This window comes from Suricata suricatta, chromosome 5, assembly GCF_006229205.1.
Source record: "Suricata suricatta isolate VVHF042 chromosome 5, meerkat_22Aug2017_6uvM2_HiC, whole genome shotgun sequence".
Taxonomy (NCBI): Eukaryota; Metazoa; Chordata; class Mammalia; order Carnivora; family Herpestidae; genus Suricata; species Suricata suricatta.
In genome coordinates this window covers 152738314-152754983 of record NC_043704.1, presented here as the reverse complement: position 1 = coordinate 152754983, position 16670 = coordinate 152738314, and the positions used below count along the sequence as shown (strand labels likewise).

The following is a 16670-nucleotide window of genomic DNA, read 5'->3' as shown; positions in this document are numbered from 1 at the left end:
ATGGGAACGTGGAGGCCCGTTTGCTGTACTTTCCTCCTTTAAATCTGCCAAAAGGAACCCAAGAGTTAAAAGTGGAGAAGGAATCTCCATCTATAACAAACCCAGGGAACAGCCACATCCCAGAATAGTTGATTCAGTCAGTCATTTACTCAGCTATTGATGGAGGGCCAGCTAGCTGCCAGGCACCGTGTGGCAGCTGGGGACAGAGGCGAGAAGCCAGCAAGGTCCCCGTCCTTTCAGACCTTACTGTCGGGGGAGAGAGCGAGCAGGGCTGCAGCGAGTGGGGGCCTGAGGCTCCTGCATTTGCTTGAAACCTTCTGAGCTGGAGATGTGCTCAAGCCGGGAGAGGCAGGGGCAGTCCCAGAGCGGCTCCGTTCCAGCCCGTGGAAGGGCAGGACCGCCGACCAGGAACCCCTGCCAAAGCGCCCCGTTTCTGCTCTCTGTCCAGACTCCTTTCTAGGAGACGTGGCCAGAGGAAAGTCAGGAGGGAAATAACCTGACGAGGAGTTCTGCAGCTTGCTTGGCTCAGATAACAGATCTGCAGACCTGGGGGCTCCACGGTGAGCCACAGGTCCCTTCGAGACCCCAGCTTCTCACCAAGCCCGCCCCCAGAAGGGGAAGTGTGCTCCTGGGGCAGCTGCGCCGGACCCTCCCCCTCCCTCGCCTAGCTCCCGAGCGAGGGACAGACTGGGGGGAACTGGTCCCACGTGAGGATGAGCGGGGATCAGAAGGGGTCCAGTGTGGTGATTACAGGGCAGGAAGGAGGTGAGGGAGGGAGGGTGAAGGAGGAAAGGAAGGAGAGAAGAAAGGATGGAAGGGAGGAAAGAGGGGAGACAAAACAATCAGAAGCAAGACAAGTGAAGATTACACGGGGGAGAAAATGCTATAAAAAATAGAAGAAATACTTTTTTAAAAAGTGTATTTATTTTGAGAGAGAGCATGTGAGCAGGGGTGGGGTGGAGAGGAAGAGGGAGGGAGAGAGAGAGAATCCCAAGCAGGCTCCACACCACCTGTACGGAGCCCAACATGGGGCTCAAACTCATGAACCATGAGATCATGACCTGAGCCAAAATCGGGAGTCAGACGCTCGACCCACTGAGTCACCCAGGCGCCCCTAGAAGAAATACTTTTGAGAAAACTTTTCTACATTCAATAACAACGAAAAGAACACGGGACCCTGTAAAACCAGCTCCCCAGCAGGGCACCGGAGACCCGCAGAGGGTTCAGCTGGCAGGATTAGAGAAAGTGCGCATAGAAGGCAGGATTGTAGTCCCACGAGAGAAAATGGAAGAAGTGGCAGAACTCTTGCTGAAGCTCTCTGACACAGGAAAGGGTTGGGAAAATCATCGAAGTGACGTGAGGGGATGATGGATAAGAAAGAGAGACAGCAGGTACCCAACAAGGGCAAAGTAAACGTCCCTGCAGAAGAGAGAAGAAATGGAACGGGGGGCACATCGGAGATGTCCCAGGAGAACGGATCCTTTAGGGAAGACGTGGGCCAGTGACACAGAAAGGCACTCTGTTTTGGAGAAATGGCAGGGAGATGTGAAATGTCCCCAGGGACACCTGCCTGGCTCAGTCAGGAGAGCACGTGACCCTTGATCTTGGGGTTGTGAATTCGAGCCCCACATTGGGTGTGGAAATTACTTTTAAATTAATAAATAAATAAATAAATAAGAAATATCCTGATAATAATATCCTAACGAAGTTTTGGGAATCAAGGATTAAGAGTCATTGAGGGCGCCTGGGTGGCTCAGTCGGTCGAACGTCCAACTTCAGCTCGGGTCATGATCTCATAGTTCGTGAGTTCAAGCCCCACATCTGGCTCTCTGCTGTCAGCACAGAGCTTGCTTTGGATCCTCTATCTTCCCCTCACACAGACCTCCCCCACTCACTCACTTTCTCTCAAAAATAAATAAACATTTAGAAACAAAACCAAAAACAAGGTCATTGAAGATTCCGACGAGCATCTGGGTAGGCAACAGATTACCCACTGTGAGAAAAAAACCTCAACTTGGCCTCAGACTTTTACGCAACGATACCAAATTCAGGAAGACAACAGAACAATATTTACAAAGTGTTGAGAGGGAAAGGATGTCCCCCAGTGTAAAAAAAATCCAATAACTAAAAAATTGAATAATTCAGGAATTATGGTGTAAATTAAACTTTTTTTAAACCTACTCACTGATCTAATCCAGACAACCAAAACACAAAAGAAAATAAAGTTTTTATAAGTGGGAAAAATTTGAGGCATAAAAGGACTCCTAGAACTAATCTAAATAAATCTAAATATAATTACATTGAAATAATGACAGTAATTTTTACTCAAAGCCAGTATAATTGCTAAGTTCTTAAAATAAAAGTTCTTAAAATCAAAATAACAATAATATCCTATAAAAACGTCAGGAAGAAGGTGGCATTGCTATAAGCAGGCTAATTTTTTCCATCTTGTAGATTGTGAAAAAAAAGTGTGCACAAAATGTTTCTTAATAGAGAGATGATTCTCAGTAGAATTTAAGAGATGATTTCCACCACATTAATCAAGAGTTAAGAAGAAAAGAAAGCAGGACCACATGTAAAGGCAGAAATAAAGCCAAACACAGCAGCGTATAAAAATGAAAACAGGGGCACCTGGGTGGCTCAGTCAGTTAAGCGTCCAACTTCGGCTTGGGTAATGATTTCCCAGTTTGTGAGTTTGAGCCCTGCATCGGGCTCTGTGCTGACAGCTCAGGGCCTGGAGCCTGCTTCCCTCTCTCTCTGCCCCTCCCCTCCTTGCACTGCCTCTCTCTCTCTCTCAAAAAATAAACATTAAAAAATAAAATGAAAACAAGTTGCCAGAAAACCCAAGAATATATCCGTGATAATAAAATTGTAAATGAAATAAACATACCTCTTAAAGAAAAGAGGCATCAGAGTGGTTTAAACAAACCACGGGAAGAACCCTCAACTGTCTATACTTCAAAATCCAAAGGGCCCAGGATGAAAGGGCAAAGATGGTACAAATCTACGGAGCAAACAAAAAGAAAGCAGAGGTTGAGGACAAAATGTCTGGTAATGCTGAGTCCCAGTCCCAAAGTACCAACACGGGGAAAGAAAGTAACCTCGTTAAGATAACCAAGGGCACGAATACAATGAGGAAATAATTCAAGTAGACCGTTACCGTTAGTGCCAAATACCATAACACTTCAACACCTTTGCCAAAAGCAGGAAAGTGCAAGGAGATGCGTCCATAGGTCTCCTGCAGGAAGGAACTGCCAACAGACGTTGAGGTGCTCGGGAACTGTCCAGGGGGTCTGTGCCCCCAGCTAGCTGGACACCTTGGCCGGGCCCCCAGGAATAGTGGCAGTGGACCCGGAAGGGATGTCTCTCCTTTCTGCCCCTGGAGCCTCTCTACAAGTGGCTGGACGCCACCCTACCCTGGGCTTCCGCATGACAACACTGCTCCAGCCTGTCTCCATGTTTCATTTCTCTCTGGGGGCAGGAGTGGGAGGAGGGATCGCTTGAAGTCTCCTCCCAGCGATTTCAAGCGTTTTCAGGCCACCTGTCACCAGGGTGACAGTAACGGAAGGTCTGTTTGGTTCCCGTGCTCTAGCACGAGGCCACCAAGGTCATGCAGGATGCCATCAACGAGTTCAGTGGCACCCCAGAAGAGGTCCGCATCACCATTGCCAACGTGGACTTGGCCCTGAGCAATGGGAACGTGGACATGGCTCTGAGCATGCTGAGGAACATCACGCCCAAGCAGCCCTGCTACGTGGAAGCCAAGGAGAAGATGGCCGACATCTACCTGCAGACCCGCAAAGACACCAGCCTCTACATCGGCTGCTACCGGTAAGCCCCGGCAGCGCCCGGACAGCCTCAGCCCCAGTGGCGTCTTAGGGGGCTCCAGGCCCTGCTGTTTCACCCGGCTCTCCGGTCTGCACCCTCCAAGTGTGCTACTTCAAAGTACAGAATCTCCCATGGGTCAGAATTTGAGTCGGGCCGGCTTGCTGCCGAGTTCTGAAGACAGAGAACCGAGTCCACCCTGCGTGGGCTCCCCTGCATGGGCCACGTTCTTGTTCTCTGCCCTGGCCCCTGCCTCTGCCTGTCCTTGAAGGAATGTCCGGGGACTTGATGTGGCCCGTGTGAGGTGCAGGAAGGTGGAGAGGTGGGATTAGAAACCCTGTCTTTATGAATTTGACCTTCCCAGCCCCTCCCTCAAGCAAAAGTCTATCCAGGCAATTCAGGTGGGAGGCAGTGCTGGGGGGCGGGGGTGGGGGGACAAGCCAAGAGCAGTGGGAAACCAATATACAGTGGCGTGAGGTGGTCACATTGGAGTTTTAGAAAGAGCCGCATGCCTGCCTGTATGCACAGGAGCCTGGGGGGTGAGGCCTGGCTGGCCAGACGAATGGGTCTAGGTTCTGGTGTGGTCCAGATAGCAGACTAAGGTAGCTAGCGCAGTCCCTCATGCACAGAGGGTTTGAATAAGTAGTAGGCAAATGAATGAATGAATGTGGAGAAAGAAGAGGAAGAGATAGATGGAATCAGAAACGTGAAGGACGCACAGGGTCAAGCGAAGGTTTTGGTTACTTTTGCAGGGAACTCTGTGAGCATCTGCCTGGCCCCCACACCAGCCTACTACTGGGTGACGCTTTCATGAACATTCAGGAGGTGAGTGAAAGCCTCGTGGCCTGCCCCCCCCCCCCCCCCCCGCCATCTCACTTCTCCAGTGGGAGAGGAGAGAGAGAGAGAGAGAGACCTTCGGACACTTTCCCCACCAGCCTGAGAAGGCCCTGGAGGCGTATGATGACGCCTATAGAAAGAACCCACATGATGCGTTCCTGGTCAGCAGGATGGGCCAGGCCTATGTGAAGACCCACCAGTACTCCAAGGTCAGGCTCAGTTGGGGTGGGAGGAGGGAGGCCAGCCCAGCAGGGAGGGTGGGGGAGGATCTGGAGGGAGGGGGAGTGGCGTTCCCACCGAGCTCCCTGCTCAGGGCAGGGGGCTGGCTGGCGGAGAATTCAGAAGCTACCACCGCCCCACACGCAGGCCGAGCTTGGGCCCTCTACCAGCTGGGAGGGCCCTGTCATCGCAGGCCTCTGTGTTCTGGGGGGGGACACTCAGACGCGGTAGCCGCTGAGGAGACCCGGGTTTGAGGCCCTCAGGGGTAGAGCCAGACCCGGAGGCCAAATTTCCCGTTTGCCCTAAGGCAATTAATTATTATGAGGCGGCCCAGAAGATGAACGGACAGGACTTTCTGTGCTGTGATCTGGCCGCCCTGCTCCTGAAGGTAAAGAAGTTCAACAAAGCAGAAAAAGTTTTGAAACACGCATTGGAACAAGACGTTGGTGAGGCCGCCTTCTGAGTCCCTTCCCCAGCCCCCTGCCCCGCCTGCGTCGCCTCCCGCAGCACGATGGGTCTCTGGGGTCCTGAGCCCGGTCCCCTGCCTCCCCCTGCCCGGCTCCCCAGGGACCAGAGAACACTGACTTGGGTTTCCATGTTGCAGTCAAAGACCTCCCCTCCATGATGAACAATGTCAAGTGCTTGCTCTTGCTGGCAAAGGTTTACGAGAGTCATAAAAAAGAAGACGTGATGGGAACTTTGAACAAGGTAATCGACGTTAGACAACAGCCTCCAGGTCTGTATTGGCCACTTCCTGGTGCGGGCTGTAAAAGGAAGAAGGTCTGGAAGGCTCCAGGACTGGCCCTCACAAGAGGCCCGGTAACGCCTCTGACCTCCGCCTTCCTCCCCCCGCCCCCCCAGGGTTGATGGTGCCCCAGAGCGGCCCAGGCCCAGCTGGGGCAGAGAAAGCAGGGAGTGAGAAGGTGCCTTTGTCCTCGGGGATGCCAGTGGGGATGACAATGGACAGAGCCAGTAGCTCCGGGGCATCGAATGCTCTTCGCTGGGTTCTGTACGGGGCTTGTCGCTTCCTTATCAATTCTCACAGAAGCCCTTTGAGATAAGCACTGTGGCATTCCTGTCTCACAGATAAGGCTCCAAGAAGTCAGGAAATGTACCCAAAGTCACACCACTAGGAAGTGGCGGAGCTGACATTTGGACCAGGTCTGGCCTGGCCCAACTGAAGCTCTTTTCTCCACTGGGCTGCCTCAGCGGGACGGTTCCTGGCCATTCTGACTACGCCCCTCCCTCCTCTCCGCAGGGGTGGGCCGGCTTCTTTTCCCTGAGGTCCCTTCTAGCAGGAGAGCCCATTCTCTGGTGGCTTGAGAGGATTTCTTCCCTTGTTTCCCCCTGGATTCCCGCTCCTGTTTGGCCCTTAGAAAGCCGAGTGCTGACTTGTGCCCACTTCCCAAGACAACCCGGCACCACCAATTCCTCTTGTTCCGGGGCTCCCAGGTCACGCGCTTGAACGTTTAATGTCATGGGTATACGGGGCGGCCCCTCAAGTTCCCAGGAGGGCAACCCCCAGAATAAATGCATCCACCAAAACACAGCCTGCCCTGAGCGCCTACTGTGTGCTGCTCCTAGCCTGTAGAAGGGCCGGCGCAAATTAGACACGGGGAGTGTCAAGGTGTGATGGAAGCAGGTGCACGATGCAGTTAGGACAGGGCGCTGCGTTCCAGGGCTCCCACCTCTCTTCCTGCCCCAGAGGCAGAGCCGGCTGGCCCGCTGAGTCCTCGGCCAGTGGCCTTGCCCGTCCAGGGTGGCCCAGCTTGGCTCAAGGGCACTTGGGATGCCCTTTCTGATCATCTGCTGACACCGAAGTGAGGGGAGGGATTCTTCCTGTGACCCGGCCCGAGACCTGGCACTGGCGTGCTGACCCGCGTGCCCTGGTCTCCCAAGGCCATGGAGCTCCAGGCCCAGGTCCTGAAGCGCGTAGCGCTGGAGCAGCCAGAGATGACCCCCGCCCAGAGACAGCTGGCGGCCTCCATCTGCGTCCAGTGCGGGGACTGGTACCTGGCAGAGAAGGACTTCGCCAAGGCGGGCCGGTCCTATAAGGACGCTCTCTTCTACTCGCCTGAGGACAGCAAGGTGGGGCCCCGAAGCCAGAGGCTGCGCCTTCTCCTGTGCCCTGATGCCTTGCAGAGTCCCCCAGGCCAGGTGCAGAGGCCGGGTCCTTCCCTGTGCCTCCCTGCGGAGCAGCAAGTGTCAGGGGCCCGGGACCCCCCGGGGTGGGGACCCGGCTCTGGCCTGGGCCCCTGCACCAAGCCTGGGGCGCCTCACTTGGGCAGCTCTTTGTGCCGGGCGGAGCGGGCCAGATGCTGCCGAAGGTCATGTTAGTCTGCCATTTTCAGGGGCCCGTTGGAGGTGGGGACGTAGTGACAGCTGTGGCTGCCAGGGGTCTTTGGGCACGAAGCCAGACTAAGCTTCCAAGGAGGTTTAGAGTTGTGACGGGGGCGTGGCCCAGAGAAGGCAGTGGTGGCTGGAGAACAGAGGAAGGGCTCGGTGACAGCCAAGCGTTCGCTGAGCATGCACCCATTTAAGAGAGGCCTCCTACGTGCCAGGGCGGTGCTCGGCCCGGAGCCACCAGGGGCCGAGACAGGGTCCCTGTCCATAGACGGCCTCAGGCCTGGGGGGGGGCAGACGCGCAGGCTTTCAGTTGCATTGCCTGCGTGTGGGTCTGCACACTGGGGACTTGGAAGACGGGTGCCTGCCCCAGAGGCTACCACGGAGGGCTGCCCAGAGGAGGAGGCTAGGTTCGAGCCAAAGCCAAAGGAGGAGTGTGAGTTGCCCAGGCCCCGTTTCAGAGGTTGATTAGTAAAACACACGGTAGGATTGGAGTGCTGGGGGGAGAGGGGAGGCCCGGAGACATAGCTGAAGGCGGAACTAACAGAAATGGACCAGGAGAGAGTGAGACCCCAGCCCCGGAGGTTCCCCGTGGCGCTCACCCGTGGCCTCGTCCCAGGTGCTGCTGGGGCTGGCGGGCCTCTACCTGCTGCAGGGCCACCTGGACTTGTGCGAGCAGCAGTGTGCCACCCTCCTGCAGACGGACAAGAGCCACGAGACAGCCTCAGTGGTACGGACTGCAGGACCGCCTCCCCGTCCCCCCCAGGGCCCCTGCTTCCCACCCCCGGGGGTGCGGAGCACTGGGCCTGCTGCCCTTCAAGTGGCTGGGCTAGGCTGGCCGCAGGGGCAACTTCGGCCTCCAGGGGCCAACCCGAGGGGAGGCCAGGAGGCCGGTTGGCTCCAGGGGAAACCACACCCGGTGAAAGCAAGGGGGACAGGTTCCTGGGTTCAGAGAGGTGTTGGGGGGGAGCCCCCTGCAGGCTGACTTCTCTCCCTGACACCCAGACCACGCCAGGGCCACCCCTGGAGAGCAGGGCCCGAGTTCCGCCTCCACTGCCTGCAGCTGCAGCTCTCAGGCAGGCCCGGCAAGGCTGGCTGTCCACGGGGCCCTTGGTGTCTCCCCCTGGGCTCACCGTCCCTCTAGCGACCTCACCCCCCAAGTAGGCCCTGTCTTCTGGGCTCCTCCTGCGGCAGCTCCGCCCAGTGTCCGGAGAGGCTACCTTGGAAGTCCTTGTCCACCTCATGGCTGGGCCCAACCCAGCCCACCCAGCATCCCCTCCACACCCAGGCCAAGTGTCAGGAGTTCCGGAGCATTGCGTGTTTTCTGACAGATGATGGCTGACCTGATGTTTCAAAAACAGAACCCTGAGGCTGCCATCACCCTCTACCGCCAAGTCCTGGAGAAAGCGCCAGGTAGCTACCTGCATTAGGACTGCCGGCAGGCATGGCCCGCATCACTTCCCACCGAGCCAGGGCTGCCCTCCCCCCAGGGTGGGCCCCACCCCTCCTTCCTGAGCGGGCAGAGGAAGCCCCTTCCTCTCCGATTGTTCCCAGAGGGACCGGAAACTGATAAAGCACCGATGGAACACGCCGGCCCTTCCCGAGTCCACAGGCCGTTCCTGGTCTCAGGCAGGGCAGTGCTTGGCACTGGACCCAGCACAGCCTGTCTGTCCCCAGATCCCAGCCACTGGACTGGACGTCGCCCTCTCCGAGGTCACAGCCCCCCGGACGGGCTAGAAATTCTCCGTTAGGTAGCTACATTCCCACTCACTGCTGCATAAAACCGCCCTCTCACTGGGGACAGGGCCACACCTGAGGCTCGGGCCACAGCCCCTTGCTGGCCACAGCCATCTCTGCCTAGAGGCCCTGCAGACGGCAGCCATCGGGAGCCTGGGTCCGGGAGCCAGACTGCCCACATAGAACTCATGGTCTTCCACTTACCAGCTGTGCAACTTGTGACAGAGAACTTTTGCGTCTCAGTGAAATGGGAGAGGAGGTACTCGGTGGGCATAGGGAAAGCACTTAATGCCAGGTGCTGTGTAAGTGCGAGCCGCTGTCAGTCCTGCCTTTCAGTATGATTATGATTATTTGCTCCACGTTGGAGACCGGTGGAGATGTTGATGGTGCCGGGATGTCCCTGCTCAGCCCAAAGAGACAGTGTCTGCTGGCCCCGTCTCTTCTCCAGGCCGGGCCACAGCACCCAGCGTCTGGAGATTAGCTATTGGTCATCAGAGTCTGGAGATTTCTTCTCTCTTATTTTAGATAATTTTTTGGTATGGAATAAACTCATTGATCTGCTATGGAGAAATGGCAGACTGGACGATGCCCCCACCTTCTTTGAACTGGTCAAGAGGATGCCCAGCCGCGTTGTTTTGGAGCCAGGTTTCAACTACTGCAGAGGCATCTACTGCTGGTGCGCTGGGGTGGGGTGGGGGTCCCCCGTGAGGTGTAGCGGGCTCTTCCTAGTGGGCCAGCCGGGGCTCAGCTCAACCTCCAGGCCAGGCGGCTTGGAGAGCCGTGACCCCGCTCTGCTCTGAGCGCTCAGGGGGCGGCTCCTGTGTGTCCCTGCACCCCCTGGGCCTCAGTTTCCCTCTCTGGTTCTTGCTATATCTCTTTTCCGCTGCAGGCACGTGGGGCAACCCAACGAAGCACTGAGGTTCCTCAACAAGGCACGCAAGGACAGCACTTGGGGCCTGAGAGCCACCTACTACATGGTGCAGATCTGTCTGAACCCAGACAACGAGGTCGTGGGCGGAGAGGTTTTCCAGAACCTGGCGGCTGAGAGCAAGTAGGGGTGCGGCCGACCTCAGGGCGGGGCGCGAGGGAGGGGCCCTAAGAAAGGCGAGGAGAGCGGTGGTGTGGGGTAGAAACTAAATGAGGTGACCCGCAGCCTGGCGCTCTGGCTCCAACCCCGCAGCCCCGCCGCCAGGAAGGACTCAGAGCAGCACGCGGTGCGCACGGCCGAGAAGCTGCTGCGTGACCTCTCCCCGCTCTCGGCCCGGGGCCAGACCCAGCTGCGGCTGCTGCAGAGCCTGTGCCTGCTGGCCACCAGGGAGAAGGCCAACGTGGAGGCGGCGCTGGGCACCTTCGTGGAGATGGCACAGGCCGAGGTGGGCCGGCGCGCGGGCGGGCGGGCGGGGGGACAGGGTGGGGGGCGAGGCTGGGGGCCCAGCGAGCCCACGCCCGCTTCTCCCCCCTTCCCTCCCGCCCCCGGGTGCAGAAGGACAGCGTCCCCGCCCTACTGGCCATGGCACAGGCCTACGCGCTGCTGAAGCAGGTCCCCAAGGCGCGCACGCAGCTGAAGCGTCTGGCCAAGGCCCCGTGGACGCCGGACGAGGCCGAGGACCTGGAGCGGGGCTGGCTCCTGCTGGCTGACATCTACTGCCAGGGCGGCAAGTTCGACCTGGCCTCCGAGCTGCTGCGGCGCTGCGTGCACTGCAACAAGGCAGGGGGGCGCCCGTCGAGGCAGCGGGGCGCACGGCAGGGGGCAGCGGAGGTGTACGGAGCTGGAGGGCAGCGCACGGGGGCGGAGAGAGATGGGAGGGGTTCGTGAAGGCCAGGGGCGCGGGGGTCAGAGCAGGAGGGCTGTGGGGAAAGGGGCCAGGCGCGGACAGGGGGATCCTAGAGGGGCGCACAGTAGGTGCTGCTGGAGGCAGAGAGGGGTTGGGTCAGTGCGCTCAGGCTCACGCCCCGCGCCCCCGCCCCGCGCCGGCTCTGCCGGGTGCTGGGATCGGTCCCTGCGTGCAGTCCTGCTTCAGGGCCTACGAGTACATGGGCTTCATTATGGAGAAGGAGCAGTCCTACAAAGACGCAGCCGCCAACTACGAGCTGGCCTGGAAGTACAGTCATCAGGCCAACCCCGCCGTCGGTAAGGCCACCGGCAGGGGCACAGCTGGGTGAGGAGGGGACCCGCCGACGACCGCCACCCGGTGTGTGTTCTCTGCCCCTGCACAGGCTTCAAGCTTGCTTTCAACTACTTGAAGGACAAGAGATTTGTGGAGGCCATTGAAGTCTGTCACACTGTGAGCCATTAGAAGCGGCTGTGAGGCCTTGGTGGGAGGGGCAAAGGGTGAGGGGCTTGGTGCCGGAGGTGCAGACCCTCTGCCTGGTGCTGCTCACCCTTTCTCCCTCTGTTCCCAGGTCCTCAGAGAGCATCCTAACTACCCCCAAATCAGAGAAGAAATTTTGGAAAAGGCCCAAGGGTCTCTGAGGCTCTAGCTGCGCCAGTGGGAGCTGGGGCGGCGGCAAGCCATCAACTTCCAGATGCTTCGCAGGGGGCTTGGGAAGTGAGTCAGCGGAGGAGAGAGTTCAAATGACGGGTTCTTCCCCGTGTCTGTATCGGGTGTGGTTTCTTTGGATCATGCCTCCGCTGGCCGAAGGGGCATCCCAAAGCTTTGTGTTTTTCAGGCACAAGGAGCAATTTTGCTGGGAGGGAAAAAGGGGTATTGACCAACCTAGCTTATGCTGGCCTCACTGGGCACCTTCTTTTGGGCTCCATTTTTATTCCAGACTCTGAGGGGATGAAAAATCCCGCAGCGATAATCATACTGTCATGTCAGCGCCTCCCCTCTCCCATCTGGTCCCCAGAGCCCCTCCAGAAGTGATGGCTCGTCCCCTCCCCGCTGCCCCCACACCCTCCCTGGCAGGGCACAGACAGGGGTGCCGGCTCAGAAGTCATCCTGTAGGTCGTGAGGGTCCTTGGCCCCCTCTGGCCATACACTGTCTCCTCCCCAAGTCCTCGGCCGACCCCTGCTGGGCCTCACTGGGTCGGGACAAATGTGATTCCCCATGCCTGGTATAGGGAAATATGGCCCAAGAAAAATTAGTTCCCACTTGAGATGATTTTATAAAAGACACTGACCATCAAATGTACCTGCTGGACGCCCTCTTACCACCTCTGGGGACAAAAGCAGGGGTCCCTCGGTAGATGACTTATATTGCTTGTACCTGACAAGAGGGGGACAGCGGTCACATTTGCTGGAGCTCCCGACCTCTCCTCTTGTTTCTCACGATAGGAAGAACGGGCCAGTCTGGCCCCAGAGGAAAGACCTCTAATTGGAAGTGAGGAGTGTGACCTTCCCGAGACTTTCTAGTGTCTGGGTGTCCGTGTTCCCCTCTGTGGCAGGAAATTAAATCTATGTTCCCCAACCATGATACAAATGCCTGCCGATGATATACAGCAAATAGCGAAAGTTTAGTCATGTGTTAGAACATCATTCTTCTCTATTATATATTCTCCACTGGAGAAAAGTTAGCAGGATGAACTCAGGAGCGTGTTACTCGGAATGGTTCTACCTTTTAAGCGAATTGGTGTCACTGATGTGAGAGAGCGACGTGCGCGGTGTGAGTGGGAGGCACTGTGGTGAGGCTTTCACGAGACGCTGTCCAGGGACCACGGTTGGGAACGGAGCAGGGGTGGGGGGCGTCCCTTGTAGGACAGACCCTTGTCCCTGGTGGCGGCAGAGCCTGGCTTTTATAACATCCTGCGATCGTGCGCACGGCTCTGGGCCGGAGTCGGTGACCTGGTGCGCGCCCTCCCGCCCGTGGAGACGGTCCCGCTTCTATAGCGTCTGCACCATGACACCTGCTTCCTTGGGGTAGGTTGTGGCGAGGCAGGTCTGTCTGTAAGAGGATGCTGCTGCCATGGATTGTACATTTGTCACGTTTTTATTGCTGTAAAACCTAAGTTGCCTTCGTTTATCTAATAGAAAAAAAAGGGAGGGGAGGTGCCTGGGTGGCTCAGTGGGTCGAGCATCCGACTTCGGCTTAGGTCATGATCTCGCGGTTCTGGGTTCGAGCCCTGTGTCTGGCTCTGCTTCAGATTGTGTCTCCCGCTGCCCCTTCCCCCGCTCGCACTGTCTCTCCCTCAAAATAAATTGAAGACAAAAAAAAAAAAACCAACAGGATGTGATCCTGTTGCCCCAGAGGCAGAGTGGGCGGGTCAGGTACCAGGTCGGAGCCCCCAGGGATCAGGAGCTGCAGGGGGCTGCCACCTGCACCCCAGGGCTAGTGGGAGCAGGGCCTAGAGCCCTAGGAGACCCCGATTTTGAATCACGAATACTGACACAATCTCTACAAAAGGGGTCCCAGGGGCCAGGGAGGAGAGCAGGGTCAGTGAATGTGCCCAGATACCCTGAGAAGTCCGAGGCCTGGCACTCCGGGGCTAAGCTGGTTATGGGGATGGGCTGCGCCCCAGAGGCCAGGCTCCAAGCTCGGGGTCCTCGCATGCCCCCTGACCCTACAGCCACATGGTCACATCCACGCATGTCCAGAGGCAAGAGGCAGATACCGAAAGAGTGACAGAACTGGCAAAAAATAAAAAAACAGAAAGAGGATAAACATAGATATAGAGGCAGAAATAGGAAACCAGCGAGAAGCCCCAGCCGCGCACGCCAGGCCCGCACGCCCCGGCGCTCCCTAAGTACATGTGAACCGAAAAGCGTGAGTGGAGGTGTTCGCACAGCGCTGGGGACCCGGCACCGCGGTACAGCGGGGACATGATCTGCATCCGTCACCTTGCTAGGTGGAGGCGCAGGGATGCGGCCCTGGCACGCTGGGTCCGCGCGCTTATCCAGCGAGCCCCACAGTTGCAGTAAGGGGAGGCCGGCACAGACCGGGGCAGACGTTTAGAGCAAGGAGGAGACCCGGATCCGGTCTTGTCTGGTCCTCCTCCCTTCCAGCACTCGAGTCAACCATCACTCCTGAAGGGGAGGGCGACCTCAGGCCCTGTGCTGGGATCCCTGGGGCGGGGTGCCCTCCGCTCCTCTGGCCTTCGGCCCAGCCTCCGGGGACACGTCAGACGGGTCTGGCTGGTGCTGCAGACAGAGGTCCCACAGCTTCCGATGCTCATGTCAGTCCCCAGGGCCCCACACGAGGCCTCTACCAGCGACGTCCCACTGTCTGCCCGTAAACAAGGGGGGGTGCTTCGCCCTCAGAGCCAGGCCCCAGCTCCGTGTGGCTGAGCGGGTAAGACCCGGGGCAGACAGCCCTGTCTGAGGAGACAGCCCCAGGGGACACTGGAGAGACCGACTGCCCCTCCTGTCCCTCGGCCTCCCAGGCTGGCTCCCTGGCTCCCAAGTTGGCGACCTGCACAGAAGGAGGCCCGCTAGGCCGTGTCCTCCCCTCCTACACATACCCCCAGCGTCCACACCGCCCCCTCGCTCCCCACGACTGCCTTAGGGCAGAGCCCCCCATCTCCAGGTCCCACAAACGCAAACCGCCGCTGTTAAAAATAGAGCCTCTTTATTGGTACCTGTAAGGTCAGGTACAAGGTGTTCCCGTAAGTACGCAGGCTGGCAAGGCCTCTGAGGCAGGACGGCAGGCCCACAGCCTGGGCTTCTTGGCAAAGACAGAAAAATGAATAAATTATATAGTTCTAACACTCAGGGATGATACAGAAATTAGGATGCAAAACTCAACATCCGCAAACGAAGGGCATAAAAGCCAAAAGGAGCCACCCCTCACCCAGCCAGATGGCCTCAGGCGTGGGCAGGTGGCCCAGGCCGGCGTGCAGCGCCCACTGAGATAGTGGTCAGGGGCGTGCCGCGGAGCGAGCCCCCTTGCCCTCTCTGGGCTTCCCGCTTGCCTTCTACATTGATGGGCCCAGAATAAAGGCTGTGGCCTCTGGGGAGGAGGAAGATGAGGCCAAGGATCGGAAACGGGGGGCGGCGGGGGGGGGTGCTGTGCGGGGCAGGGTTTGGTCATGGTCGGTCAGCCCCACCCAGCCTCATAGCCTCATACCTGGACACTGTCCTCCGCCACCCGGAGCTGGGCCGCTGCCACAGCAGATCTGTGCCCAAATCCACACCTGGTTTATACCAAAGCCCAGGAAGGACGGGGATACGGGACTACAAGGCAAAAAGGACTCACAGGGGTCCGTGCCCCACCCGGACCCCAGCATTGGCTGCCAGCCAGAGAGGAGAAGCCTACACCCCCTAGTCTCCAAATAAATTATGGAAATAAATTATAGTCTTCACAGTCCAGAGAACGCGGCCTCCCCCGGATCTAGGGCTCAGGATGGCAGGAGAAGCCGTGAGAAGGGGCTGACTCCAGCCCTGTCTCGCTGTCTGTGGGCTAAGGAATGTCGCGCAAGACCGGAAGGGGGTCTGCAAAGCTCCAGGGGAGTTGCATGTCCTCCTGTTCCCGGCTCGCACCCTGTGCAAGTGGAAGGAGAGACTGTGTGGGCTTTGGGGGGAGGGGGAGCAAAGGAACGCCCCCTCCCGCCCTCTCTTCAGCACAGACACTTACAAAAATAAATAAATCAATCCAGAGTGTTCCAGGAGCGCCTGCCTGGGTCAGCCAGCCCACGGGAGGCCCTCTCCTACAGACTGCAGGGAGCCCCCAAATTACAACAGAGCAGCAACAGGGCTCTCGGGGCAGGGGGAGGCGCCCGATCCCTACACGGGCACCGCCTCCACCAGAGACGCCGGGGCGGGGTCCTCAAGCAACTGGCTGTCGACGAAGGGGGCCAGGACCTCGGTGGCCGAGTCAGGCAAGCCCATGATGGACTCCAGGAAGCAAGTGCTGGCGTCCCCCGGCGGGGAAAAGGCAGGCAAGGGGAAGTAGGGTGCGTCGAGGTTGTCTAGGCTGTCGGACACCTTCCGGGAGCTGTAGTGAGGCCCCAGACTGTAGTCTGGCAGGGCCTGGAGCAGCTCAAAGGAGTCGCAGGAGGACAAGCTGAGGTCCACGGAGCTGCTGTGGCCTGCGTCTGAGCTGGGCAGCCCTGAGGTGCCAGGGAGGCTGCCTTCCCCTAACCCTGCTAGGCCACTGTTGAGGAAGAAGCTGGCATCCAGGTTGGCATTCTCATCCAGGATGCCCGAGGTGAGGCTGCAGGTCGAATAGCTGTGGGTCCAGCTGGCCGGGCCACCCAGGTCACCGGTACCAAAGATGTCAGCCGGGTGGAAGCAGCTGAGGTTGTCCAGGCTCCCCACGCCCCTGTCCTCATCCTCGTCCTCCTCCCCTCCCAGGTCCGAGTCGCTGAGACTCAGGACCCGGGCCAGGCTGTCATCGTGCACATCAGGCTGGAAGCCAGGGCCCGGCAGCGCTGAGTGGGTGGGGCCACCGGGGGCCTCGCTGGAGCCCGAAGCCGTGGAGGAGTCAGTCATGTCACTGCTACAGCTGTCATCCCCCAGCCCGCCGGCGGGGGGCTGGCCCAGCGGGAAAGTGGGGGTCGGCACCTGCTCGCAGGGGCCAGCCGGGCCTGGAGCCGGCAGCTCCTCTGGGCCCTCGGCCCCCTGCTCCAGCTGCAGGCGGGTGAGCGTGTGGATGAAGTGGGTGTGCACGCGCACTTGGTTGAACTCCACACGGCCCTCGGGGTTCTCACAGCCCTCCCGGCAGCAGCCGCAGGGGAAGGCGGTGTGGTCCATCTGCAGAGAGAGCAGAGCATGAGGCGGGCCCCGCGGAGCCGGGGAAGCCTGCCCCGGCTGCCCCTCCGGCCCGCACCTGCC

General features: G+C 58.6%; 2 protein-coding genes across 2 annotated transcripts in view; one reads left to right on the top strand and one right to left on the bottom strand.

Moving 5' to 3' along the window:
* TTC21A (tetratricopeptide repeat domain 21A) overlaps positions 1-12421 on the top strand; it is a 35345-nt gene extending 22924 nt beyond the window's left edge. The window contains exons 16-31 of the mRNA XM_029938788.1: positions 3593-3831; positions 4578-4650; positions 4761-4871; positions 5189-5327; positions 5486-5589; positions 6781-6969; positions 7844-7954; positions 8556-8637; positions 9487-9637; positions 9851-10012; positions 10142-10334; positions 10445-10669; positions 10972-11092; positions 11179-11246; positions 11365-11510; positions 12240-12421. Coding sequence (XP_029794648.1) covers positions 3593-3831; positions 4578-4650; positions 4761-4871; positions 5189-5327; positions 5486-5589; positions 6781-6969; positions 7844-7954; positions 8556-8637; positions 9487-9637; positions 9851-10012; positions 10142-10334; positions 10445-10669; positions 10972-11092; positions 11179-11246; positions 11365-11442 — 2046 coding nt within the window. The 3' untranslated portion in view covers positions 11443-11510; positions 12240-12421. The remainder of the gene's footprint in view (positions 1-3592; positions 3832-4577; positions 4651-4760; positions 4872-5188; positions 5328-5485; positions 5590-6780; positions 6970-7843; positions 7955-8555; positions 8638-9486; positions 9638-9850; positions 10013-10141; positions 10335-10444; positions 10670-10971; positions 11093-11178; positions 11247-11364; positions 11511-12239) is intronic.
* A 2026-nt stretch (positions 12422-14447) lies between these two features.
* The window catches only part of CSRNP1 (cysteine and serine rich nuclear protein 1), an 11831-nt gene continuing 9608 nt past the window's right edge, over positions 14448-16670 (bottom strand). The window contains 2 exon segments of the mRNA XM_029940536.1: positions 14448-16594; positions 16597-16670. The exon segment at positions 16597-16670 is cut by the window's right edge and continues 242 nt beyond it. Coding sequence (XP_029796396.1) covers positions 15621-16594; positions 16597-16670 — 1048 coding nt within the window. The 3' untranslated portion in view covers positions 14448-15620.